The following is a 25267-nucleotide window of genomic DNA, read 5'->3' on the forward strand; positions in this document are numbered from 1 at the left end:
TAAAAAAAAACAGTTTTTCGATTTTTTCAAGTACATACATTTATTCTTTTAAATTATAAACTTTCGTTTTTTTTTTTTAATTTCTTAGCTTAATATCTACGATTTACTTGTAGTATTTGCGTTTGCAATCATATTTTTGTGTTTGTGTTGTTCGTCAAAATCAAAAGTGTTATTTGTTTTGAAAATCTTTTTTAAATTAGTTTCTACACCTCCGTTTCTAGTGTTTTTCGTTTTCTTTTGTTCAGTAAGCGTCATAATTATAAAAGGAAAGGTTAAAGAAACAAAACTAAAAAGCAACACTGAGGAGCTGCTCGCAGGTCAGTGTACAAATTAAATTATAAAAAAACAATATTGCAATTTAGGCGAATCTTTCTATGATAATACATTTCGATAGCGACAGAACATTATATATAAAGCCTTACTTAAAACAAACACGCACAAAACAAATAAACAATAAAATGAAAGGCATAGATTAAATTTCAACTCTTTGAGGGATCAACTTGGCTGAGTTTTTTTAGCAGGGATGAACTGCATGGACTTAACTACAAGCGTTTATGTATTAATGTGTATGTGGTCCTAGATTAACTATCTTGGATGGGGATCGGTGCCGGGACAGGGTCGGTTGGGTAATTAGTACCAGCCGCTGGCCAGGTTGTAGTTCTCTTGATATCATTTCAACTGGTCGCGGTACGTTATGATTGCCTTCATCAGCAGGCGGACGTTGCTGAATTGCGAGTTCTTAGGGCTGTTCTTAATGAACTGCTGGCAATTGCGATACAGCTCCGAGAGCACTTTGGGAGCGTGCTCACGGGTAATGGGATCTGCCATGTTGATGGCCAACAGCGCCTCGTTAAGGTATCTGCAAAAAGCAAAAATAAATTTTTATTGGAAATCTAAGAAAAGCTGAATAAATAATTTTTAGCATATTCATAGTCTATGATTTTACAAATTTCATTTCATTTTTTTTTCTAAACTCACCTCTGCTTAAGTTCATTGTGATTGGTCATGTCAGCGGATATCTGCTGAATGAGCGACAGCAGAACTTTCTGTTCCAGCCTGCATCCCTCTGGAGCGAATGCCTGATTGCTGTCCGTGTGGCGGAGTGTAAACTCCACTAGGCTCAAGTCGTTGGCGAGCAGAGCCTGATGGAAGGCCTTGTTGATTTGTCCAGCGAGCAAAAGTTGCTTGATGCTGTCCCTGAGGTCGTATGGTGGTGCCGGGGTAGCTGCCTGCGAACGCATGGCCATGCTCTGGGACTCCATGTGCTTGCGCAGCTCTGCTCTGATTGTTTCCTGGACCTGACGCGCCAGCAAAATCTCCAAGCTCTTCACCTCTCTTTGCGTCTCGAGCATGGCGTCCGTGAGCTCAGTGCGGTGCTTATGCAGGCTGCTCTCGACCAGCTGCTTTAGCATGGTAAGCTTGTTGTTCAGCTCCTCGGAGTTCGCACCCACTGCTTGGGGCTGGGGCATGTGCTGCAGGTAGGTATTGAACTGGACCATGACTAAAACGAAGAGTCATTAAAGTATTAAAAAATTATAAGAAAAGGTGTGCATTTTAATATTCTTACAATCTTTTATGCCCACACTGAAGGCGTCGTGCAGTTGTTTAAACATATTCTGCGAGGACTTCTCATAAGCTGGAATCAAGGTGCTGCTCATGGATTCAATAAATGCGGTTTGAAGGCTGGCTTGGACACCAACCAATACGGACTTGCCAAAAGTGTCCAGAAATTGCTAATAAATAAGAGGTAATGAAATAATTTTGAACTTCTTAAAACGGTTACTCAGATGTGCGTACCTTGCTCTTGCACACCTGGGCAATGTTCTCTTTTACCGCCTTGTCAAAGACGCCCAATTTCTGGACGATCTCCACTTGCATTTGGGCTTGGAGCTGATCCATCTTTGCATTCACCCGCGGGAGTAGTTGTCGCTGAAGTTCCATGTTGAGGACGTTACCAATGATGTCCGTAAAGTGGTTCATGACGTACTGGTTCAGTACCTGCAGTACGGAGTCGCGCAGTTCGCGATTTTGACTCTCACTAAAATGTATGTTTTTTAGAATTTGCCTATCCTGTGCCGCTTTGCTATTAAAAAACTTACCGTGCCGCCAGGAATTCGGTCAGTTTCTTTTTATGTTCGTTTTCGTAGCGCTTAAGGTACTGCTCCATTAGCTTGGACAGCTGCATCTCGATCTTATAGGCCAGCTGACTTACATTCTTTGGCTCCAGGGAGGCATCTTGTTTGCTGTGCTGGGCCACCACCGCTTCTTGTTGTTTTTGTAGTTTGATGACTTCATTCTCCAATTTATTCAATTGCTTAGATTGAGCTTTAACCAAGTCTGCAAATAAATCAATGGGAGTGTGTTATTATTTATACTAAATATTATTTACATTTTGTATTACATATATTTTTATTTTCTTTTTTATCACAACAACTTACCAAGCAGAAGTTCCATCTTGGCATTCAGCTCTCCATTTCCACTCGAGCCATTGCCTGCTCCGCCCGCATTATCGTTGCTGCTGCTATTGCTCGTATTCAGCGTTGTGGCTGTATTATTGTTGCTGTTGCTGTCGACACTAGTGTTATTGTTGTTACCGCCACCAAGCGTTGGTGGCACGTTACCATTGTTGGTGTTCTGGACCGCCTGGGACATAATCTGGGCAGCATTCTGCAGCTCAGCCGAGTTGGTGAGGGATTGCAGCTTTACGATTGGCCAGGTTCCATCCACGGCTTCCAACAGTGGCGATGAATTTGCCAGCTCTTCTTCCTCATCGTCATCATCGTCGTCCAGATTATCTAGCTCCGCTTCATAGGCATCGGCATCTTCCTGAGTGGCCATTATCTCCTGCACCTCGCGACTAGGACTCGAACCGCCGCTGGCCAAGTTCTCCGCCACATTACGCTCCGGATTTCGATCAATAGCAATAAACTTCTTACGAGCATCGAGCTTTTCCTTGAGTTTTTGCTGCTCCCGGTCCTCGATAAGCGTGTTGTTCATAAGATTGATAAGAACATCTGCATTGGGGGTTTCGGTAGTTTTAGATGTAACCGTGGCCAGCATGCGCAGGGTTTGCAGCACGGCAGAATCAATGGTTCTATCATTTCCGACGTCAGCTGCAGAGCTATCAGTTCCTGTGGAAGTCGTGGTGCTAGTGGCTACAACCACAGCTGTTGCTGTAGAGGTTCCGCTTGCACTAAAGGCGTCTGGGGTCATGAGATTCACCTGCTGCGGATAGGCGTTGCTTAGCGGCGGGGACTCGGACTTGGTGGCCTCCTTGGTGGCTTCCTGCATGATGGCGGAAGGAGCAGCTGCTGCTGCAGCCGCCACAGCCACTATGGCCGATGAGCTGCCCGTTGAAGATCTCTTTGCGGACTTGGCAAACAAGGCATCTAGTTGAACAGTACCGGCAGATCCGGTGTTTGGAGACTCAGGCTCTTGTTTGATTAGCAGATGGTCCTCCGGGGTTTCGGATCGCTTGCTGCTCAGGCTGCGGCGCTCCTGTTTTTCAGCCACGCACGGCTGGTAAATGATTTGACATTCCTGGAGGCTCTTTGCTTGCACCACAAACATGTGCAGCACAAGCGCACTAGTGGAATTGCTATCGTCGTCGAAGTCATCGGGCTCCTCAATAGGATAGTAGCTCTCGATGGAGCTTTTTACTCGACGCATGCAAGCGTTTACAATAGAGAAAGATAGAATGCCTGAGCTAAGCTTGAACTCAGCAACGTTCTGAATCCTTTTGGAGGAGTCGCTTCCGTCTTCTTCGCTGTCACTGCCTTTATCTCTGGACTCTTCGTTCGCAATGTTTCCAATTTGCATTACATAGACAGCTAGAGAATCTAAGCAGGACAGCACCAAATAGTTAGCACTCCGATCTATTCCCGCAATGAAGTTTCCTGGTTGTCCTGATGTCGGGCTGCTTGCCACTAAGTTGATAGTCTGCAGGCATTCCCACAGCGAGCAGTTCCACAACTTGATTTCGGTATTGGCATCGCTAGTAGTGATCACGTGCTGCCAGTAGGAGCTAAAACAAAATTTGTGTCAGTCGAAACGTCGAAAGCAGCGGTTTATATTCGACAGTGGTAAGATATTAAATTACTTACTCTTCAACAGGCTTGTTGATATTGTCCAGGAAAAAGAGTGAGCAGACCTTTTTGCCATCATGTGGCTTCCACTCATGCAGACAACGATGGTTGCGCACATCGAACAAATAAATTTGGTAAAATCGGACCAAGCCATCGGCGCAGGCTGCGGCCACAGTTGTGCCATCCGGCGAAAGAGCGGCGCAGGTGATTAACGAGTCCTCCTCGATCTTCAGATACCCAGTTTCCAGGGCAGCTGGTTGAATTTTGCCACGCTGCACGAAAATAAAAATTATGACTATTTTTAATTGCACAAAATGATTGCACAAACGAACCCCATGCTCAGAGACAATCATCTTGACTTGGAAGCACTGGAACTGTGAGCTTCGCGACCAAATGAGCAGTTGGTTTTCATCGTCCTCTTCGTTGATCGGAACATTGGAGTTGCTGCTGCAGACATATGGACACCACGAGACCATGTCGTACTCCGGCACATACTTGGCAATCGGGTCCTCCACCTTTAGCACAAGATTGCACAGCAGATTGCCTTCAATCTGATCGACTTTGTAGACAAACAGCGAGCTGACGTCAATTACAGCCAGAATGCGCTCACGGTCGGTGTGGGCGAACTGCAAATCTAAGACCTCGCCGCTCATCCCCTTGATCAGGGCGCGCATGCTGCTGGCGATGTTGCAGACTCGCACCATGCCCTCCATGCCAGTGGCTTTGTTGTTAACTGGAAAGGCAAGGCAAAATTGGTTAGTTGTGTGTTAATAAAGCTATGTGTGTAAAACCTTTTTCAGCACAGGAATAGGCAATTTAAGGGGAAGCATTTAATTCCCGACAAACTCGATGGTTGCAAGAATCTACTTAACTATTTTTATAGAAACCATATATTGTAAAAAGTTTGCTTACAGCCGGAAATTTTAACTTCCTTTGAGTCAATCAAACCAAATAAAAGCTATAAACAATCTATTTTGCAAATATCAAATAAATCAGTGAAATAATTTCTAAACACATTTTTTGCCATTTAAATTAAAGTTTAAACGAGAAGGACAACTAATAATCGTTAGATTCTCCTGCGGCATAAATGTAATGTTGCAACACGATGAAATAATACAGCAAGACATACTAAGTGATTACAGAACCTAATATTTTATACCCATTTAAATTTTATAGGTGGGATAATCAAAGCTCACCATTAATAGCGTAGGCCAAGTGCTTGCCATCGCGGTGGACGGCCACCAGGTGACCGGGATAGTAGTACTTGCGCTCCCACTTGTAGTCCACGATGTTCTTTAGCTTCACTTTGGAGGAGCCGCGCGTGTGGACGCCGCCGGAGGTGAGGACCTTGGTCTTATTGGTCTTGATGACACGGCAACACTGCTTCTCCTGCGGCTGGAAGTTGCTGCAAGCGAGGACACAACGCGGATGTCAAGAGCGAGGATGATAAAATGGTTTTCAGATGGTACGTACATGATTTCCACATCTTGTGTCTCCACCGCATTGCCGTTGGCGGCGATGGGCTTGTCCTGGTCGGCGGTGTTGCTCATTCCGGGTGCTGCGTCGATGGCCGGAACACGGATGCGGGCGTCTGCTGGCGATGGATGGTACGCGGATCTAGCTCTGCCACACCTAGGCGACCGGGAGACAAACGGCGGCGGGGGGGAGGAGGCTGGGGGCGGCGTCTTACGAAAGATTGACAAGTGTGCAAGCGCGAAGAGCGCGATTAACATTGACACATCGGCTGACTGCAGGTGGGAGACGGAATGGCATGGGGGTACACATTATTAATTTCGCCAGTTTATGCCCAACAACGGCGACTCGCACTAACCTGCCCTATCAATATGCAGCAGTTGGAATCGCCTCGTTTACTCCTGCTAAAAGCACCCAGCCGGTACGCGGAAACTCTGGCCTGCAGCAATCGTTCAATTACCCTGCGAAACTAAACCATTTAAGGAGCTGTTCCCCGTAAACTCACAAATTTTCGCAAATTTTTGCTCAATGCCGCAAAGCCCTAGAGATGTGTAGCGGCGTGTGCAAGGATAATCGATAACGTTCAGCGTCTGCTATCGGCGTCGCGGTGTCTGGCGGGCCAGGGATGGACGATCATGGTAACGCATTTTCAAAATCAGTAAAACTTTCGATGCACTTTCATTTTTATTGCATTTTAACATCAACTTAATACATTTATCTTTATTCATAGAGATGTATATCCATCAAAACAATACACATTGATTACGCTGCTACGTAATAATATGTTTACATAGTGTTTCAATATCACTTTTTTCTTTTCTTTTCATTACATTTTGTTTGTTTTGTTTTTCGTGTGATTGTGTGTTATAGATCTTTGAAAATGTTTAACAGGTTGCATACAAACTCATACATCTAGTGGCTTAAGTATGCAAAAGAAGTGATATATGCCGGTTTATCTCATAAATTCGAAGTGAGCATATACGTACACATCCAGTGGTCCGGGTAAACTAAATTTGTCTCCTGTTTCGATCTTAATTCCTCTCCCGTTAGTCGTAGAAAAAATTTTGGTAAATGTACATAATATCAAGTAGTTCGTGTTTTGGGTACACTATACAGATAGAAAATATATTAATACATATATACTTTTTGAAAAACCTAAGCTTAGCTTTCAAGGAAATGATTTTGTTATCGAATTTTTACCTTTGACTTTTTAATACTTAAACATTAAGCCTGGCTTTTTAATTTTTAGGATCGTTTTAGTGCTTTTGTTTTGTTTCTTGGTTAGTTTTCATTGCCGGAATGAATAGAAGGGGACATTTTCGAGGCATACACAAAACATTAATCAATAGCAAATTGGAAAGTAAAATGCCTTCGCAGCAGGAAATATTACAGCTGGGATTGGACCACTTTGTGGCAGTTTCATTAATCACTAGGGTGAGGGTGAGATACGGGTGGCTGTCAAGCGAAAGAACGGTTTGTCATTTACTCGTAACAATTAGGAGAAGCGCATATACATATATCTCTAATATACATATATATATAAATCGATCTGCATAAATATCTATAGAGGCGGCATTATTGTTGTTGTTCTCGCATGATTTGTTTGTGTTCTTGAGATTTAACTAGCCTACAAATTAAATTAGCAACTTCAATGCATAAACGGACGCTGGATCAGATCCACCGTTGGTGTTTCTAGCAGAGAGAACTGAGCGAGCCTTGAGTTAGCAATATGAACACTGGAATTGCTGAAGCTGGCAGATCTTGTTTGCCCACAAACTGCGTAAACATTTTCCGAAATATGAAACGATTTGTCGGAAATTTTGGTGCTTACTCAAGCATTTGCCCAGTCCTATCGCTGTATAAACACCCTGATTAGTAAATTGTGCTTGCAACATACAGACAAAAAAATAAGTAAAAAACAGTAAGGGTGGACCGATTTGTTTGAATGGAAAAAACGGGTTTTTGCTTAGAATTGCACTACAAAAATTTTAAAAATTTTAATTAGAATATAACTTGTTCCGACCAAGGATATATTTCATTTTGGATAAGGATATAGTTCATTTTTTAGAAAACAAAATTGCTTTTATGAAATTTACCAACCAATTAGCTCAAAGGACAATTGAGAAACAAATTAAAAAACAAAGTGGAACAAATTGTAAGGATTTTTAAATGTTAGCTTCAAGGATAGCAATTATAGATGTGAGTACGTAGGCAAAAGAAGCTCACAAGTTGTCCAAAAACAAATCGATTCACCCTAGTAAACATTTTTTTTTGCTGCTTAAACGTTGGTGTAAGCAGCTCCTGCCGAACCAGAGGATCCACCGGTTACGTTCGCTGTCACCGGACCGGATACCGAGGAGCTCGTTCGACCAGTATTATCACCGGCACCAAGTCCCTCCAATTTCAGTCGCATCTCCTCTTTCCTCGTCTGAACGCTCAACAGTTCGTCGCTTAAATCATTGCAGAGGTGAAGCAGTGAGTTGTTCTGCTCGCGCAGTCTTTGCAACACCTCCGTTGTGTTAGTCTGACCCTGTTTGAAGGTTACGTGGCGTAGCGAGTCGCTTATGGCAGTCACCCGCTTTTCAAAGCTCTCGGCACTGGGAAGCTGACCGGATTGTGTGGCCAGTCCCACAGCTGGGGCCGGCGGTGGAGGCTGCTGGGGTGGCGACTGCGATCCGCGAGGCGTCTGTGGCTTCCGATAAACCTCGAAGGCAGAAACACGCTGATGAGCTTGCTGAAGGGTAATTCTCGTGGGCGGCACTACTGCAGCTTGCGGAGGAGGAGCTGCCGGCGGCAAAGAGTGTAGCTGCTGCTCGTCCACCTATAAATTAACCACAAATTATTCAGACTGAAAACGCATATAAGCATTTTATAGTTAAGCTACTGAATTTGGACACATGACACTAGTGGAGTTACGGCCAATTGAAGTGGAATGCTTTACGAGTTGCATACATTTAGGGTTGGACTTACGACGTTCGCGGCGCCTTCGTCGGCAAAGTGCGTGAAATCGGCAAACCCCGTTGAGGTTTGCATATCGAAGCTGGCCTGCGCAGTGATCTTAACAAAGAGTGGGGTTGCATATTTATATACATATCACACGTTAAAGGTAAAAGCAAAACAGCAAACGAAATTCATGAAAAAGGCAACTTCGGCTGTCCGATGTTTCGAGTATCCTTGCAAAGATTAATCTACAATAATGTCTTGGTTTCCCGCTCCTTACAAAAATGTTTAAGTTCTATTAAAACATCCTATAATGTATAATTTGCAAGGATACATCACAGATTTAAAAAAAATAGAAAGGTATATAACAGACAGAAATCTTTACTCTTCCTTGGCCTAACCCAAGATTGCAGGGGATAGTAAAATAAAAACCAAAATAAATTCTCCCCTGCAAAGCTGTAATGACCAAGGCGATTTACACAACACAGATTAAAATACAGAAGTTAAGTAAATTGGTGGGAAATAGGATATAACTAACCTCCGCCTGCTGGGCACCGCCCGTTGCGCCCATTTTGAACTTGTTTAAGTCCAAGCTGCTGCTTCGCGCATGGCGATGTGGCCTTGGTGGTGGCAGGGGCGGTGGGTCCTTTTTGGACGCCACCAATGACGCCATATAAGTGGCCTGGGGCTCCTGCGGCTCACTTGGACCGCTAGATCCGATGCTGGGCTCTCGTTGCGGTGGCGGTGGCAATGCACTGTTTTTGGCCGGCAGCTTTTTTGCCTGGGGCCGTTGGATGGCACGCAGATCACTGCTATCACGATGGGAGCCAGCGACTGCCGATACTCCGGTTAAAACAGCAGATCCGGATGACTGATTATTGAGCGTGGTCGATGAGATGGCCTTCGGACTATCCTCGCGCAGAACCACAACGCTCTCGGTGTCGTTAGATGACTCGGCGGAGGAGGCAATGGCGGACCCTGAATATAGAATTATAATTAATTGCGCGTTTAAGTGAAATAAAGAAAAAAATAGCCTACTCACCTATGGGCGTCACTCTTAGCGGCACTGGGTGCAGGATCTGTGGATTAGAAACCACGTCCTGAGCAGAGCGCTTCATGTCAAAGAGGGCTGGCTTAAGCCCAGGACTAGAGGCAGAAGGAGCGGCTGCTCCGGTGGCTACAACTGGTGCTGCCCCAGTGGTAGACTGCACCGGTGCAGCACTTGTAGTAGGAGATTCGCTGAACTTTGTCCACTGGCTGGAAGCGTTGCTCGAGTCTACAGCGTTTGCCGTAGACGAAACAGCTCCCGGCACTGATTTTTCCGCACTCGGTGAGTTTGAGATGCTGCGGTTCTTAGATAGGGAATTTTGCGGTGTAGCCTCTCGCCTGGAACTGTTGCTAGCCTGAGAGGATGTGGAAATGCTGCTCAGATTCATGATGTTCTTATCGCTGGGCACATTGGGACGCGGCTTGCTGGTGGAACTGCCGCCGCTGAGATTTCCGGCTATGATCGTATTGTCCGTGTGGTCGTCTTCATCGTCGTCATTTAGGTGCAGGAGATCAGCCTCAGGCGGCTCCTGAGGCAGCGCAGCTGACGATGAGGAGGTTACTCTCTGTCCACTGCCAGCCGCAGCCGCAGCCGCTTGGAGCACGTTAGGGTGCAGACAGTGGGGCAGACTTTGAGGCAACGGAATGTTGTTTCGTCTCAGAACTACCAAATGCATGGCGGCCGTAAACTCAGACAGGCTAAGCGCTCCATCACGGGTGACGTCGCACAATTGCCAGATGTGACGCAACTCCTCCACAGGAATGCGGCTCTTTTCAAAAAAGTTCCTAGAAAATTGCCATAAAGTTATTACAAAAATCAATATTAAGGTTTTTTCAACAGAAACTTGTAGGAGTCCTTCAAACTCACCTAGCTGCCTGACCTGAGAGCAGGCCATGCGGATCCCTTTGCACCGCCCGGAACTGCTTGTTATAGTATTCGCGTTGCTCCGGGGTTATCTGGTAGATAGTAACCAGTTCACTCTCGTTGTCCTCGTCGTCGCTGCTGTGGCGGTCGGAGGACTCCTCCTCCGTGCCCAGTAGCTGGCGGTGCTCGTCGCCCAACAATCCCTGCCAGAGGGTGTCTTGCGCCCAGGGACGCTCGGCTACGCTATTGGTGGGGGTGGGGCTGTCACTATTAGTGCTCCATGCTTCCGGAGATCCACCAGCAGCACCGCCCCCGCGGCGTCGCTAAAAGAGATGAGAAATGGACGCGGATCGGTCACTAATAAGCCTATTTGCATGTGTCACAGATAAGATAGAGGTACGAACCACGACATTCTCGCGACTGCTGCTGCTGACGACCCCACTACCATCTGTGCCGCGTCCGTGGCCCGCCGCCTCGTCTACGGATTCGTTTTGCTCCACTTCGGAGTCGGTGCTGGGCACATCAGAGGTGTCCTGCAGCTGCTCCTGTTGGGAGTTACGACGCAGCGAATTCCTGCGATCCGTGGGTGGCGGCGGGGGCAAGGCCGCCAATCCATTTTCAACCGCCACCGGAGCTGTGACAGCCTCCTTCCAGCTAAAGTGCGGCAGTGGTAGAGAAAATGTTGCCAAAATCAGCTCCTGGCGCAGGGGCATGGCCGCTTGGTGGGCGGCGATCAGCTTTAGGCATGAGTAGAACTGCGCCCGCGAGATGTGCAGTGCCGTGGGAGGAATCCCCGCGAGACCGGTTATCTGTAAGACCAGACCCGGATAATTAATCACTCACGATCAAATGAATTGGACCTACCTCAATCACCGTCTCATTGGCGATGTCTGCCGAGCGGAAGAGCTCAGTGGCCTTTAGCATGGGCACCTTGCCCGTCTTCTCCACGTCGCAGCATTGGAACAACTCACTGTAAAAGCGCGTCTCGGGCTCGGTGAGGGACACGTCCATGCCTGCCGCCTACTTGTTGCCACCTTCGGTTCTGTTTGCCAACCCGCCTGGTAAGCGAGCCACGCCCCGTTCTTCCAACCCAGACCCGGAATCCAATCCTTTTGTTTACTTCCTCGCTTAACTCAGCAGGCCAGTGCCAGTCCCCGCTGCCCGCGCTGCTCGTCTGGAAGTCTCTGCTGATTTTCTTCGGCCCCCAAGACGGAGTTGGAGGAGGTGGAAGATGGGAGAACTCCACTGGCGAGCGTTTCGTTGGCTTCTCGGTGCCTCCACGGCCACGGTGGTTAGAGCACTCCACGGCACTGGTCAACGGGGATCTCCTGCTTCCTCAAACTGCTCGACTTGCTTCAATTTGGCTTTTTGTCCAGGTTTTTTCGCGAACTCTTTTGCACTGTGTGTGCGCTGGCTCTCGATAACGATAAGTGCCGATATCGATTAGTCAGCTGGATGAGCAGCCCTGTACCTGTTAGCGTATTAGGTTTTAGAAGGTGGCTTATTTCAGATTTTAAGTGAAAAATATTTAATAATTGTGGAATATAGGTAGTTGCACAAACTCGCTTCCAAAAAATAGCTATAAATAAATACACTAAGGAAATAATTTCGAGTAGCCCTCTACCAGTGACGTCACACATTCACCGACGTTTCCTGCGTCACCTTAACTTCCATCGCAGGGATCCCACAAACATTCTGTTATTGTTGTCTGCGTCTGAGCTCTTGCGACGCAATTTATTAAAGGATTTGAGGCCTTTAGAGCCTTATTTTAGAATCTTTATAGCTCCCAATAGTCTGGCATGTTCTCCAAAAAGAAGCCGGAGCCAGCCAAGCGAAGGCAGCACGATTTATCGCAGGTAAGAGGAAAAACAAACAGGCTAAATCCATATATTTATTAATTATGAGTCATCGTCTGCACTCTCACTCTTGTTTCGTGCGGCCAGTTTGGGCTTACGGAAATCCCAGATGACTTCGATCCCAGCGCTGGATACGGCGACGACGATGGTGACGACAGCGATCTGGAGGCGGAGCTGGCTGCCATAGCCGGCGGAGGTGGAGCCAGGCCCAAACCCAAGCCCAAGGCAAAGTTGCTCCCCGCCAGTGACTTGGACAAAATGATTGCCGACAGCTTGCGTGATGTCAGCGACGATGATGATGATGAGAATCTTGAAAACGACTCAGATCTGCTGGGCGAGCTGAGCGGAATTGGTGGCGAAGAGGAGCCGGAAGAAGAGGAGGTTGCAGTCCAGCCAGCCGCTGCGAGTGAGGAGCCCGTCCAAACCTTCCTGCCCACTACCACTGTAGACACGTTGGGCATAATCAAGCAGCGCCTAGAAATGTATAAGCTGGCCGAGGCAAATGCAAAAGCTGCAGGCGATGCGAGCAAGGCCAGGCGCTTTGGAAGGGGTCTTAAGACTCTGCAGGACCTCAATAAGCAGGCAGTGGCCGGGAAGTCTATTAACGTGGATGATATTCCTCCGGAAGTGAGTGTAAAGACAGCTGGCGGACAGGGTACTCCAGTGACTGCTGAGGAATCCCCAGCTCCTTCGACTCCGGCTTTCCCTCCTCCCGTACCGAGTCGTGCAGCTCCCGCTCCACCGACTCCCGCCTCGCCAGTGGCGGCCACCACCTCCGTGGCTCCAACCACGCCTCCAAATCCCCTTGTGGCACAAATGCGCAGCCGCCAAAACGAGTACAAGGCTGCTGCACTGCAATCTAAGCGCAGCGGTGACACAGCTACTGCCCTTCAGTTCCTTAAGGTGGTGAAACAGTTCGATGTCGTCGTAAAGATGTGTGAGGACGGCCAGGAAGTTGACCTAAGCGATATGCCGCCTCCGCCGGCTGAGTTTTTGGAATTCCTCAAAAAAATGCAAGAGGGAGCTGCTCCAGACGTTGTCGCTGAACCCACTTCAGTGCCAACTCCTGCGCCTGCTGCACCTGCTCCTGCTCCAGCTGATGCCACAAACATGGTGGAGGCCCTGCAGCAACGTTTGGAAAAATATCAATCAGTGGAGGCGGCAGCCAAAGCTGAAAACAATACCGGAAAGGCAAGACGCTTTGGAAGGATTGTAAAGCAATATGAAGATGCCATCAAGCTGTACAAGGCGGGAAAACCTGTGCCTTACGATGAACTGCCTGTGCCACCTGGCTTTGGACCCCTACCCATGGGGAATACTGCTCCGGCGGAGCCAGCACCATCACTTCCCACATCACCAACATCGCCCCCTGCAACGGCGAGTACTTCCGCCGGAGGAACCCCCGCTAGTTCCAGTGCGACTACACCAACAGCTCCCCGAAAAGCCCCCTCCCCTCCTCAAGCCAAGGAACTGACCACACGCACTTCAGGCAATCAGCAGAAAAACAATCTCGCCGAGCAGCAAATGAAACTTCTCCTAGAGCGTCAAAAAGAGTTTAAGCTTGCTGCAATAGAGGCCAAAAAAGCTGGAGAGATCGACCAGGCGAAGGAGTACCTCAAGATATACAAGGGATTCGATTCGCTTCTTAATGCAGCCAGCAGTGGGCTGCCAGTGGATCTAAGCACAGTAAGATTCGCCTTGTGTATCCTTTTGACATACCAAAGTTATTTATTCGATTCTAGCTTCCTGTACCACCCTCCCAAAGAGACAATTTGGAAGCATCTTTCGCCATTGTGTCCGCCGAAGAATGCGATCCGAGCGATGACATCTGCGAGATTGGTGTTCGCATGGAGGAACAGCTGGCAAAGCAGCTGATGATGTGCAAGAATACACGTGATCATCACAAGGCTATGGGGGATGTAGCAGGCATGAACCGTTTCGAAAATTTGGCCCTGACAGTCCAGAAAGATTTGGATTTGGTGCGATATTCCAAGAGAAAGAATGAGCCACTGCCAAAGTTTCATTATGAGAAGCGAAGCTTCAACATTGTTCATTGCAATACAGACCTTACGGACTGTGAGCTGGAAATTGTTGTGGTCCGGGGAATTAACTATAATGTGTCCAATCCCAAGGATGTAGACACCTACGTTCGCGTAGAGTTTCCCCTGTTAAACGTATGTTTGTAGCTTTAGTATAACATTCGATCTGACATTTTTTTCATTCTTCATTAGGATGAAACTTTTAAGACCAAAACTAATGTTATCAGAGACACCAGCAGTCCAGACTACGACGAACGCTTTAAGGTTGAAATTCAGCGAGCCAATCGTCAGTTCCAGAGAATCTTTAAGCGCCACGGCGTCAAGTTTGAAATTTATTCCAGAGGGTAAGCTAATTGTTATTAACACAACTTAGATAGCACACTTATTTAATACGTACTATTTCGCTTTCCATGCATATTAATCTCGACTAACATAGGTGGTATATGACTTTAATCGAGCGCATTAATTTCTTAAGGATTACAAGCTTTTATCCAAGTTTAGAGTATATTGGGATAATACTTAGTTATCTATCTTTAAATATAGAATCCTTCTAAAAAGTCAATGTTTTTATAAAAAATATTTGGCATTAAAAAATGTATTAAAATTAAATAAATAATAAATTATTAAAGTATAGAAAGAAATAATTATAGAAAATATTTAACTACAGAGCGCACTTATTCATTTTTGATTGAAATTTAGTTTGGCCTCTCATATTAAGTTCACATTCCCACATTTGGTTCAGTTCATTTAATTTTCTCCCGTAGTCAGCATGTTCCTTTGGTCCCGCAAACAGTATCGTAACAGCCACGGTTACGGCACACATATATTTCATCGTATATGTATTGTCATTGAACTTCATTATTTTCCATGAGGACCATTATAATAAAATATTTTTCAAAATCTTTACGCCCCGACTCCCGACAAATCGCAAAACCTCATCCAATGCCGCACGTCTTACATCGTGCATATAAATAGCTGCAGTATAGATTGTTGTGGACTAAGTCGTAAACTGCCCCTGTGTTGTTTCAGAGGATTCCTGCGATCGGACACGTTGATTGGAACAGTAAACGTCAAGCTGCAGCCGCTGGAGACCAAGTGCGATATACATGATACCTACGATGTAAGTAGTGTTAAAAATAACCAGATATTAAAGGAACAATAAATGTTTTTACTTCCAAAACAGCTTATGGATGGCCGCAAGCAAGTGGGAGGCAAACTGGAGGTCAAGGTACGCGTTCGCAATCCCATTCTTACCAAACAAATGGAGCACATCAACGAAAAGTGGCTGGTCCTGGACGCCTAGGTTCATTAGTTATTTGCTTAAAGCAAACAAAATAATCATTTGTCTTATTAGAACAGTCCCACCGCGGTTGTTCCCGATTAAGTCACTAAGTTATTTCTTTGTAAATATCCCTAATGGGAATTAAAAATATCTATATACGCTTTAGCCGATTCCTACGCAGGATAAAGGCATTTATATATTACGAACACAACACAGATAATGTACTATATATGTATATCTATTTATATATATAATGTATATATGGTATTGCCGGCGTAAAGGCGAAGGCGCAAGTCCAGAAGATTGTGCCGGTGAAGTCAGTCCATTTCAACAGAGACAGATAGAGAGTAGGAGGGGTTCACAAGCGCCAAGCCGAAACCTGATTATGTTTGCATTCACTTTGCATAAATATGTTCTTTTGATTCACAAACTTTTTGTCGAACTACAACTCCAGATATTCGACTATTTGTGAGTAAGGACTGGTTTCATTAAACACATCCACTCCACGAACTTTGTAGAAACCTGTTGATAAAATAGGTAAAATTGGTAAGTGTTTAAGTTACTTTTCGCAAATTAAATATAAATTGAAATTAAAAAATAAAAAGTTTAATTTTGAGCAGAGGTACTTTAAATCATTTATTTCACTACTCACCATTGACGGATCCATTGTCTCCGGGCGCGAAATGAAAAGAGGGATAGGGCAGGTGCCAGCCGCGTGAGATGAGCAGCCAGTCGGCTGAGTGGCCCAGGGTGTCGCGTTCCTTGAACCACACCTCGTAGCTAAGAAGGCACTGTGTGGATTTGGGGTACTCCATCCAGCTGATGAACACCTCCCGATGGGTTACCTCCGCGATGGAGAGTTGCTGCGGCCGGCGCAGCTTGGGCCACGATGCGGAACAAACCCGGAGCAGCATCGCCCAGGGCAAAGGAATGCTGGCGGAGTTGATAACTAGCTCGCTATTGTACTGCCAGATGGGACCCGTCTTGTACAGCTTAGGAGTCTGCGCCCTTCGCATAGCTTCCCTTAGCGTTTCGTTTGGATACACTGGACTTCCCGCCTGCTGCCACAAGTAGTAGGGATCTGTGGTCTGTGGCACCAGGAGCTCCGTGATAAAGGCCGACTCATTCGCTATCGACATGTTCAGTGTGTACCTATGATGGAAGGCCGTCATCTTTGGTCCCGCCTTCTCGGGACTCAGGAATATGGTGGCCATGTACTGTCCAGGGCCGCCAACTCCACCGGACACTGTACGCAGGACCTCTACGCTGTGCTTGGTATCCATGTTGACCAGTTCCACATCCGCAGCTTTGTTGCCTAACTTGGCCAGCATTCCCAGAGCCGCGAAGACTGGTTTCTGGATGAACTGCGAGTGCGGCGGGATAGTCTCGTTCATTCTAAAATGGGCAAGCAGTGTGCGTTGCGTGAACTCGTGGGGATGGTAGCTGAGGAATGCGTTGTCATGACTGATCGACTCCAAACCGCTTAGTGGACCGGCGGCTAGCTTGGCATGCCAGAACTGCATCACGGTGGAAATCAGGGTTGCTGCATAGCGAACATCCGCCTGAAACTCACGTGGGGTACTCCAACCAGCCACAGGATCAGATTCACTAAGATATAAAAAAAATCGATTCTATAAATTTATGATAAATCTTTTTAAGCTGTAAAGCCCGAAAAAAATAAGGTTCAAAATAAATTAAATTCTCAAACGGTTCAAGTTTTTAGAAACATTTTGTTTAAAATGTCTTGATGTTTTTGAAATGTATCTTATGATATTTCCAATGTGGAAAACGCAGAGTAGTAAACTCATAATAAAACAAATTCAGTACCAAAGATTTTCAACAAAAAACGAAACCCGAAACAATAAGATTGCTTACTCATTGGCCACCGGGAGTTGCTTGAGATTGGGATACTCCTCGTAGATTTTTGTCATCAAGGATAGCGAGCCATTAACGATCTCCGTTGCAGTTCCTTCGATTCCCTTTCGATGAAAAGTGAGAACATCGATGGGACAATATACAACTCTCTGGCTACATAGCTCCAACAGCTTCCAGCAGAGCGGATGATTGTTGGGGTTTCTAAAGAGACCCGCCGGACCTCGCAAAGACCGATACATGGGAAGCTGGAGCTTTCCATCTTGGGCGTCCAAGTTTCCAGCCTTACTTAGACCACGGCGCACGGCTTGGACGTAATCCAGGTAGGATTGATCCGTGAAATTCAGTTTGTTGTACCCACGAAGGTCGGGTTCATTCCAGGTTTCGTAGCGCCAGTTAGCTAGTCTGGAGGACCCATGTCGGGCTGTTCCATGAAAAAGAAAATATATTGATTTGTAAAAGATAATTTTTCAGTTCTTACCCAACTGATGGTTAAGCGTGGTCTTAACCAAGTGCTCCCAGTAGAAAGATTGGTGCATAGGGTTTTCCAAAAAGACCCCGCCCAGATTGCCCATCCACTCTATGACCGGAGACAGGCGCAGTTCCTCGTGCAGGAAATCAATGAAATCGTCGAACTTGGAAAAATCATAAATCGGAATTCCACTAGGGTCGTACTGCCAGAATTTAACCAGCTCAAGCAGCCAGTGGATGCGAATGTGGGTCACCGCCCCCACGGGCATTGCGGAAATCTGGCGGAGATTGAGACGGAGGGCGGGATCACCCAGGGCGGTGCTAATTCCCTCGTGATCGATCCGGCCGGCGGGACAGAAACCTACGCCCGTCCAAAAGTGCGGCATCGAGTGGTAGACTACATCCCCGCTCGTGTAGTGCGCGTGGATCCTGGCGAGTGTCGCCAAAACCAGGAGCAGCGGCAGCATTCCTAGCGATGAGCGATGCGCTCGACTTTCTCTGCGGGATTAATGACGGCTTTTGTTTTGTCTTCGATTTGTCGATGCCGCTGCTGATAAGAGTGGCTCTCTCACCTTCCCTCCTATCTCTCGGTGTGTCTGTATCTGTCGGGGTGAGCTAACCCAAAAGCTGAAGCCGTGACGTCACAGGCAGTAGCACACAGTGGGTTCGCTGCAGTACAAAGCCACGGCTTAACCTTATGCTTTAAGAAAATTGGCAAAATTAAAGCTTAATAAAATAATACCATCCCTAACTTAGGGATCAAACTTAAGTGTTGCGCTTATAAGGGAAGTTAAAAGTATTTATAAGATCTGAAAAAATATATGTATAGATTGATGATAGATAGATGATACGGTAGTTAAAGGTAAAATAATAATGTCTAAATAAATAATTAAAATCCTTGAATAAAAAGCCCTTCCAACTGAAGATTTATTTTTAAGTTTTTAAAGCTTGAATCATTAATATATGAACAGGTCTAGATCGATTTTAGCCGGTTTAAATACTTTCAATTTAAAACAGTATATACTAAGGTATTCGTGGTGGATTTTATTTTAAATTTCCAAAGGTCAATTCTTGGATTTGACCCACAGTAAGGCGTGTGCCGAAAGCAACAGCGTGCCCGTTTAGCACTCTCTCGCTATTAGTCTCTCCCCCAGAAAGGTAAAGTAAAGCTGGGAATGACACAAAAAGAAAGCAACAGTCCGAACCGCATTGAACTGCAATCCTTCATTGGGGGTGGAAAAATACTCAGAAGTATAGGTTCGAAGTGGATGTTGTCCTTGTGTGGGTGCCTTGGGGGAGGAAAAGGTGTGACAAAGATAATATTTCACGCATCTCAGCGATAATACGCCCATAACGCGCTCATGTCACATCCGAGGGTGAACTGGTCCTGCGCTGGTTTTGTTACATATGAAATTGTTCCCCATTCGTTTTTATAGTTATGGGATTATGGGATTTGTTTTTCTGGGATTACTCAGGGATCGGAGAAAATATAAAGAAAAACACAACATCCGATTAATATTGAAAGCAATGGCTCGATGCAATTGTATAAAATCGTTGGGGTTTTAGGGATAATCTAGATACATAAAACTTCAAGAAATAATTTTAAGAAAGAAGAGAAAAGTATAAGTCCTTTCGACCAATTAATTTTTATTATTGAGCCTACTAAATAAATATTTCATTAATTATTATAAATATTATAATTCAATTCTAATCATGGAAATTGTAAATTATCACATCAAAGGGGGCTCGGCATTGGTAAAAAGGAATTTGAGGACCCCTGCACCCTTCTCTGGTTCGACTAATTCTTAAATATTGTTGTGGGGTTTGGTCGCCTGAATGCGCTACATTGTAGGACCTTATCAAATTAGTACAAATACATTTTCCTTTGTTTTCTTTACGTGGATTAACAAGGAACACATCTTACCATCTCATGACAATAGAATGAGTCTATACCCGTTACTTTTAAAATAAAAGTGTTTACTGGATTCGTCGGAAAGTATGTATCAGTTAAAAGAAAGCGTTTTCGTCCTCATAAAGTATATATATTCTTGACCTGGATCGGTAGCCACGTTCGTCTTTCCGTCCGTATACACGAGGGAATCTCATAAACTGTAAAAACTTGAAATTTGGGTCTCGGCAAGAAGCTCAAGATTTTTGCGCATAGCAAAAAAGTAACACCAAACCGTTGGGCGAGTTGGCCAGTATATATATATTTTTTTTTTAATTCTCTATTCATTTTAATTTAATTTAGCAATCATCATAGCCAACATGTATTTTCATCCGCCCACCTGAAGTGAGTCAAAGCACATACATATAAAAAACTATTCCCAATTCGTTCGGAAGAAGGAACTTGGTTTATGTTGTCAGATACTTGCTAACTTAAAGGAAATATAATTAAAAATTGTGCCAAAAAGATCTTCTTCGAGCTAGGCATTGATCATGTTATTTCCCTCCTACCGGGAGACGGACAATGAAATCATAAATGAACAGCACCAAAGATAATGAGATATTTTAGCAAAATCCTTCTAAAACTAACTTCGGCAAGACCGCAATACTCAAATGGGGAAATCCTTGTACCAGAAGAGACTTGAATCTTTTTTCAAACTGTGTAGTTGTGTTTTTTCAAACTTTTCTATTTTTATTAGAATTACAAATATTACGACAATTTCACTATTCGCATATACGGGAGTCGAAGATATCGAAATTTCTTGCTTTGTCAAATTAAAATGATATATGCTGCCCGATAATACATTTGCCCGGCATTACATTCTAAATGCATTATTGCGGAATTTGAACATTTAGGAAACCGACGCCATGAAATACGTTAAGTAGTTTACCATTAGGGCGATACAAACGAAGTGAAAAGGTTTATCTAATTCTGGAACGTTGGGTTTTTAAGTGGCTCCTTTTCTAGTACTTAGTAATAAATGGTCCTAACAGTTCAGCACTTTAGATTTGCGACGCGTTTCCCCGAAGAGGAATGAGCAAATGCGGTCCAAAAGGAAGGCCCCTACAATATCGAGGACCAGGACTCCGAGCAACGTTGTGCGGAACTAAAATAGTTACAAATTAATTATATCTTATAACAATAAATTGAAGAATACATACCTCTGTTGGGAAATTAATTATCTCGAAGAATTCCGTCAGTTCCGGCGCCAGGCCCGTGGACAGAAGAATCACCAATGTCGCTGACGCTCCGATGGCGTACATCAGCATACGATTGGATCGTAAGCTCTCCATAAATGGATGACCCTGTTTAATATAGAGCTTAGTAAAATGTTTTCCATCTAATATTGGACCCACCTTATAATTGACTGCAATGGTGGCCACTTGCAACGAGAGGCAAATTATATATACCGTGCTGCTTACAATGTTCGGATCGTACTTAGTCTTCTCCTCAGCGTCCATGTCAATGTACAACTTTACTTTGCCCACTCTGAAAAATATTTTTGAATATTGGTTACATTTTAGTAACAACAAAGTCTTCAATCTTAACATACCTGGGTGGTGCCAAAACATTTGCCTGGCTTGTAAGGTAGTAGAGAGTTCCAAAATGCACAGCAAACTGGCTGAGAATAGTCGAAATCGTGTAGAAATTGAAGATGTTTGGCAGTGGAGCCACCTTGGACAGAGTTTTCAGCGGCTAAATGAAAATTAAGAAGGATAGATTAACGTAAATGTTAGGTAACTTGGTCAGTATTTTTAACCTTAGCTCTTGTTATGAAGAGAAAGCAGGCGGCAATAAAGATGCCCTGCATCGTAGCCTGAGTATCGCTAAACTTGATGCCATCGATGTAGAGTACGGACTGGCAGTATGCCTGGATAAGGGCGTTGAGGGCAAGGATCTTAAACATCTGGAGTGTGGTTACCAGCGTGCAGCGACCCTGCTTAATTATGTGATTAACTAAAAGAGAAAAAAAAATAATTCAATATATATCATTAAAAGTGTGAGCTATTAAACGCACCGCACATAATCGAAGAGGACTTGCTAGTGAATGGCGCCGCAATGGAGGCGTCACCCAACTTGACCATAGTTTGCTCCTCCATGTCCCTCAGCGCATTCTGCAGGCGAGCTTGAGTCTGGTTGATATGTTCCTGACGTCGACGCAATGCCCGCTCCCTTGGCGTCAACTGTTGATTGGCATTGGCTGCCGCCTGAGCTGCTGCTGCAGCCGCATTGGCCGTCGCCGCCGCCTGCTGCTGCTCCTCCTCGGTGCGCTTACGCTTTACTGGAGCACTGGTCAGCAAGGACACGCCCACGTTAGCATGCTTCAGAGCTCCCACATCGTTCGTGCCATCACCACACATTAAAGTGCAGTAGCCCAGCTGCTTCAACTGTGTGATAACGAACTCCTTCTGCTTGGGTGCAAAGCGGGCGCAAACTGTTATCTGTGGCAACAGATGGCGCATGTATTGCTGGTGATTCTGCTGCAGATGCCGCAGACCCTCACCGGTGATACAGAGGTCGTGCGAGCCCAGTAAAAGGGAGATGCCCTTGCTACCACTCTTAATATCCAGCTCGTATGTTTTATCCCCGTCAATGGATGCCCACCTATAGATGTCTCTATTTTCCTGGTCAGGTGGGGTCAGGATGAGCAGCTTCTTTCGGGTGAAGCGGAGTTCTCGGGCCACATGGCAGGCGGTAAGCGGGCTATCCCCCGTGATCATCACTACCTTGTGGGAGGATTGAATAAGCTCCTTGATCACTGACTTTGAATCGGGCTTCATCGGACAGGAAATAATCACGAATCCAGCAAAGGTTAGGTCACACTCGACTTCCTCGCGTTTAATTTCCCGAATTTTTTGAGATCCCAATGAGCCGAACTCCTTTATGCCCAGAGCCAGGACGCGGGCTCCGCGGCGAGCGTACTCCAAATAAACCTGGGTGGACAATAATTGGGTAGTATTAACCTTTTAAAGTACAAATTTATGATAAATACCTTCTCATAGTCCGAAGGCACCTTGCTCAGCATCTTTTGAATAACCTCAGGAGCTCCCTTTACAGCTCCTATGTGCTGTACCTCATTGGAGTAGGGCATAAGGTAACCAGCGAGCACAGACATACGCTTAAGCGCCGATGAAAAGTGATAGCGTTGGATGATTTTTAGCGGCTTGAACTGCGGACGCTTCGGAATGACGCTGTCCATCTTGGTTAGCGTCCAATCCACTGCCGATAGAGTTGCTTTCTCCAGTGGATCTCCTACTAATCCATCATCCAGCAGGGCCAGTGAGTGACAACAGGCGAGCACCTGAACCGTGTTTCCTTCCGCCTCTTCGATGGGGACACAAGCTCCATTGGGAGCTAATCCAGCTATACCTTCCACCATGAGATTGTCAGTAGTCAGAGTTCCCGTTTTATCGAAGCAGCAAATTTGTACTTTTCCGGCGAAGGGAATCCTGAATGGTTCTGTGCAGAACACAAACAACTTGGTTAGCTGGATCAGAGAAGTGTTTACGGCCAAAGTTAACTCGATCGGTAGGTCCGGCGGTATGATGGACGTCAGGATCAGTGTACATTCCAGGAAAAGCTTATAGCGATTGCGCTCCGGATCCTCGCTGCCCTTTACCCACACATAAGACGCAGCGGCCACGGCAAAGACCATCAGAAAGGCGATAAAAGCAAAGGTCTCGACGTTGTTCTCTGTAGCTCGATTTGCGCCAAACAAGATCGTTCGCAGCAGCTTGCCTTGCGAGGTGTTAAAACCTGTGCGAATTACATATCCAATGCAGCCGCCATCAGGAGCACGAAGCGATTCTTTTGTGGGTGCAGTGTGCTGGACTACTTTAGTGCCACCAAACAAAACAAAGAGCTTGCCATCTCCCTCAGCGTCCATTTCAACGTCCAGATTGTCAAGCGATTCCAATGACTCCTTCATCAGTGGAACCGATTCGCCAGTAAGCATGGATTCGTCCACGATGCAGGAACCTCGAAGGATGACCAGATCACACGGCACTATGTTGTCATTCTGGGAGCGCGTTACCGACACCAAATCACCAGGTAGCAGCTCATCGGAACCGATGTGACGCCACTTGTTCTGCCGGAAGGCGTATATCAGGTACGGCTTATTGCCCATCTTCCGGATTTCGGACATATTCCTCAGCTGTTGCTTGACAATGGTGCACTCGAAGGCTACCAGCATGAAAAGGGTAAATAGGGAGTAGTACCAGTAGTCGTCCATGCACCACAGTCCCACTGAGAACACCTGGAATACGAAGAACGGCGCCGTGGCGCGTTCTACGAAAAGTTCGTGAAATTCGGGAACCACCATTTCCATTTCGTTGTTGCCGTAGGTCAGTGTGGCCCGCTTAATAGCCTCCTCCGTTTCCAACCCTCTGGATGAGGAGTAGCTGCTCAGCAGTCCATTTACCGGGAATTCGACGGCGCGGAACGTCTTCCGATCCTCATTCCAAACGTACTTGGTCTTTTGAAAAACCAGGAAATACTGCGTGGAGCCGTCCTCCAGCTGGGAGGCGCGTACGGGCACGATCTTGGAGTTTCCGTTGTTCGCAGTCGGCACCACTTTGGCCAGCACCTTGGCGCCAGGCAGCTTCACCCGGCGGCAGGTGAGGAAGGCCAGTACATGAACGCTCCAGTAACAAAAGAGCAGCGTGAGTATGTGCAGAAAGGCAATGGCCAGCACAGCGATAAAGCCCACGTCATTCCAAGTTGTGGAATTGTCCGTGGTTGTCTGGTTCTCGGCAGATGCAAGTTCGACTTCGGGGGTGCCAGTTTCCTCGCCGCCAATCACGTGGATCCACAGGTAGAACGCGGATAGGTAGAGCGGCACAAAGGGCAGCACCACTCCGGTCAACGGTGTGGGGATGCGCACATGGAGGCTCACATACTGTACCAGGTCGTCCAGCTTGGACGGCTCCTTTGCTCCCCCGGCCAACGGACGCATTTCCTCGCCGTGCGTGTCCGTGTCTCCGGCGGCGCCTCTCGGGATGGCTGCTGCTGCTGCCTCGGTCATCGGTCTCTAATGGTTGCTCCTGCTGCTTCGCGTTGCCTGTGTGTGTTGCTTTGAAAAAATTTAAAGAACTTTTTATAGTTGTAATGTCATAGCGGCAAAAAAAAAGTGTGAAGAAGCAACGTCGACGTCAGCTGTTTCTCTGCTATGCTATCGATAGGCACGACTGAGTGATGAGAAACTGGTTTATCGGATTTTAAAAGAAAATTCAAATTTTAAATTCATATTGTGGTCTACGTACCTAAAGGTAAAATCATATTCGTAAATACCACTAATGAGTATTTAAAAAAAAGACATATTATAAAGCATAATTTACATAAATAATTCTGGAGGAATCATGTTCCTTCTAGTTTATTTTTAGAATGTTTT

General features: G+C 45.9%; 5 protein-coding genes across 7 annotated transcripts; 1 reads left to right on the plus strand and 4 right to left on the minus strand.

Annotated features, from left to right (window-relative positions):
* Positions 1-13: 13 nt before the first annotated feature.
* LOC108033814 (enhancer of mRNA-decapping protein 4 homolog) lies at positions 14-6082 on the minus strand. Its single transcript, XM_044094373.2, has 12 exons — positions 6064-6082; positions 5917-5997; positions 5559-5833; positions 5282-5490; positions 4418-4818; positions 4104-4357; positions 2439-4024; positions 2100-2337; positions 1798-2038; positions 1568-1733; positions 979-1501; positions 14-859 (listed from the first exon to the last, which is right to left on the minus strand). Exons 3-12 carry the CDS (start codon positions 5816-5818, stop codon positions 670-672), a joined length of 4068 nt encoding a protein of 1355 aa, XP_043950308.1. The 5' UTR covers positions 5819-5833; positions 5917-5997; positions 6064-6082; the 3' UTR covers positions 14-669.
* A 141-nt stretch (positions 6083-6223) lies between these two features.
* LOC108033769 (ralBP1-associated Eps domain-containing protein 1) lies at positions 6224-11845 on the minus strand. Of its 2 annotated transcripts, XM_017108365.3 has the most exons (7): positions 11275-11845; positions 10815-11219; positions 10414-10733; positions 9541-10331; positions 9037-9476; positions 8529-8615; positions 6224-8379 (listed from the first exon to the last, which is right to left on the minus strand). In XM_017108365.3, the coding sequence occupies exons 1-7, from the start codon at positions 11419-11421 to the stop codon at positions 7837-7839; spliced, it is 2733 nt and encodes a 910-aa protein (XP_016963854.1). In that variant the 5' UTR covers positions 11422-11845; the 3' UTR covers positions 6224-7836. The 2 variants fall into 2 exon arrangements, with proteins under 2 accessions (XP_016963854.1, XP_016963855.1); XM_017108366.3 differs by lacking the exon at positions 8529-8615.
* Positions 11846-11983: 138 nt separating this feature from the next.
* LOC108033770 (coiled-coil and C2 domain-containing protein 1-like) lies at positions 11984-15757 on the plus strand. 2 transcript variants are annotated; one of them, XM_017108367.3, is made up of 6 exons: positions 11984-12266; positions 12354-13952; positions 14009-14440; positions 14498-14649; positions 15281-15425; positions 15489-15757. In XM_017108367.3, exons 1-6 carry the CDS (start codon positions 12210-12212, stop codon positions 15606-15608), a joined length of 2505 nt encoding a protein of 834 aa, XP_016963856.1. In that variant the 5' UTR covers positions 11984-12209; the 3' UTR covers positions 15609-15757. The 2 variants fall into 2 exon arrangements, with proteins under 2 accessions (XP_016963856.1, XP_016963857.1); XM_017108368.3 differs by having other exon boundaries at positions 11989-12266; positions 15335-15425.
* On the minus strand, positions 15744-18496 carry LOC108033771 (alpha-L-iduronidase). The gene is made up of 4 exons (XM_017108369.3): positions 17941-18496; positions 17463-17883; positions 16240-17195; positions 15744-16109 (listed from the first exon to the last, which is right to left on the minus strand). The coding sequence occupies exons 1-4, from the start codon at positions 18395-18397 to the stop codon at positions 16030-16032; spliced, it is 1914 nt and encodes a 637-aa protein (XP_016963858.1). The 5' UTR covers positions 18398-18496; the 3' UTR covers positions 15744-16029.
* Positions 18497-20547: 2051 nt separating this feature from the next.
* Positions 20548-25028, minus strand: LOC108033996 (endoplasmic reticulum transmembrane helix translocase). The gene is made up of 7 exons (XM_017108723.3): positions 22871-25028; positions 21896-22811; positions 21638-21834; positions 21431-21573; positions 21234-21366; positions 21039-21182; positions 20548-20983 (listed from the first exon to the last, which is right to left on the minus strand). Exons 1-7 carry the CDS (start codon positions 24899-24901, stop codon positions 20864-20866), a joined length of 3684 nt encoding a protein of 1227 aa, XP_016964212.1. The 5' UTR covers positions 24902-25028; the 3' UTR covers positions 20548-20863.
* Positions 25029-25267: the final 239 nt, after the last annotated feature.

Source organism: Drosophila biarmipes, chromosome 2L (assembly GCF_025231255.1).
Source record: "Drosophila biarmipes strain raj3 chromosome 2L, RU_DBia_V1.1, whole genome shotgun sequence".
Lineage (NCBI taxonomy): Eukaryota > Metazoa > Arthropoda > Insecta > Diptera > Drosophilidae > Drosophila > Drosophila biarmipes.

Bases quoted from the DNA above. Each gene is read 5' to 3' on its own strand.
- LOC108033814 (XM_044094373.2), bottom strand. From the start codon at position 5,818: ATGTTAATCGCGCTCTTCGCGCTTGCACACTTGTCAATCTTTCGTAAG. The intron at 2,039-2,099 runs GTAAGTTTTTTA...CATACATTTTAG, and splicing joins ACCGAATTCCTGGCGGCACG to TGAGAGTCAAAATCGCGAAC. The intron at 1,502-1,567 runs GTAAGAATATTA...TCTTCGTTTTAG, and splicing joins CAGTGTGGGCATAAAAGATT to TCATGGTCCAGTTCAATACC.
- LOC108033769 (XM_017108365.3), bottom strand. From the start codon at position 11,421: ATGGACGTGTCCCTCACCGAGCCCGAGACGCGCTTTTACAGTGAGTTG. The intron at 11,220-11,274 runs GTAGGTCCAATT...CTGGTCTTACAG, and splicing joins CCAATGAGACGGTGATTGAG to ATAACCGGTCTCGCGGGGAT. The intron at 8,380-8,528 runs GTAAGTCCAACC...GTTAATTTATAG, and splicing joins ACGAAGGCGCCGCGAACGTC to GTGGACGAGCAGCAGCTACA.
- LOC108033770 (XM_017108367.3), top strand. From the start codon at position 12,210: ATGTTCTCCAAAAAGAAGCCGGAGCCAGCCAAGCGAAGGCAGCACGAT. The intron at 12,267-12,353 runs GTAAGAGGAAAA...TCGTGCGGCCAG, and splicing joins GGCAGCACGATTTATCGCAG to TTTGGGCTTACGGAAATCCC. The intron at 13,953-14,008 runs GTAAGATTCGCC...ATTCGATTCTAG, and splicing joins TGCCAGTGGATCTAAGCACA to CTTCCTGTACCACCCTCCCA.
- LOC108033771 (XM_017108369.3), bottom strand. From the start codon at position 18,397: ATGCTGCCGCTGCTCCTGGTTTTGGCGACACTCGCCAGGATCCACGCG. The intron at 17,884-17,940 runs GTAAGAACTGAA...TTCATGGAACAG, and splicing joins CACGCTTAACCATCAGTTGG to CCCGACATGGGTCCTCCAGA. The intron at 17,196-17,462 runs GTAAGCAATCTT...TTTATATCTTAG, and splicing joins CAACTCCCGGTGGCCAATGA to TGAATCTGATCCTGTGGCTG.
- LOC108033996 (XM_017108723.3), bottom strand. From the start codon at position 24,901: ATGACCGAGGCAGCAGCAGCAGCCATCCCGAGAGGCGCCGCCGGAGAC. The intron at 21,835-21,895 runs GTGCGTTTAATA...TTTCTCTTTTAG, and splicing joins GTCCTCTTCGATTATGTGCG to TTAATCACATAATTAAGCAG. The intron at 20,984-21,038 runs GTATGTATTCTT...TAACTATTTTAG, and splicing joins TAATTAATTTCCCAACAGAG to TTCCGCACAACGTTGCTCGG.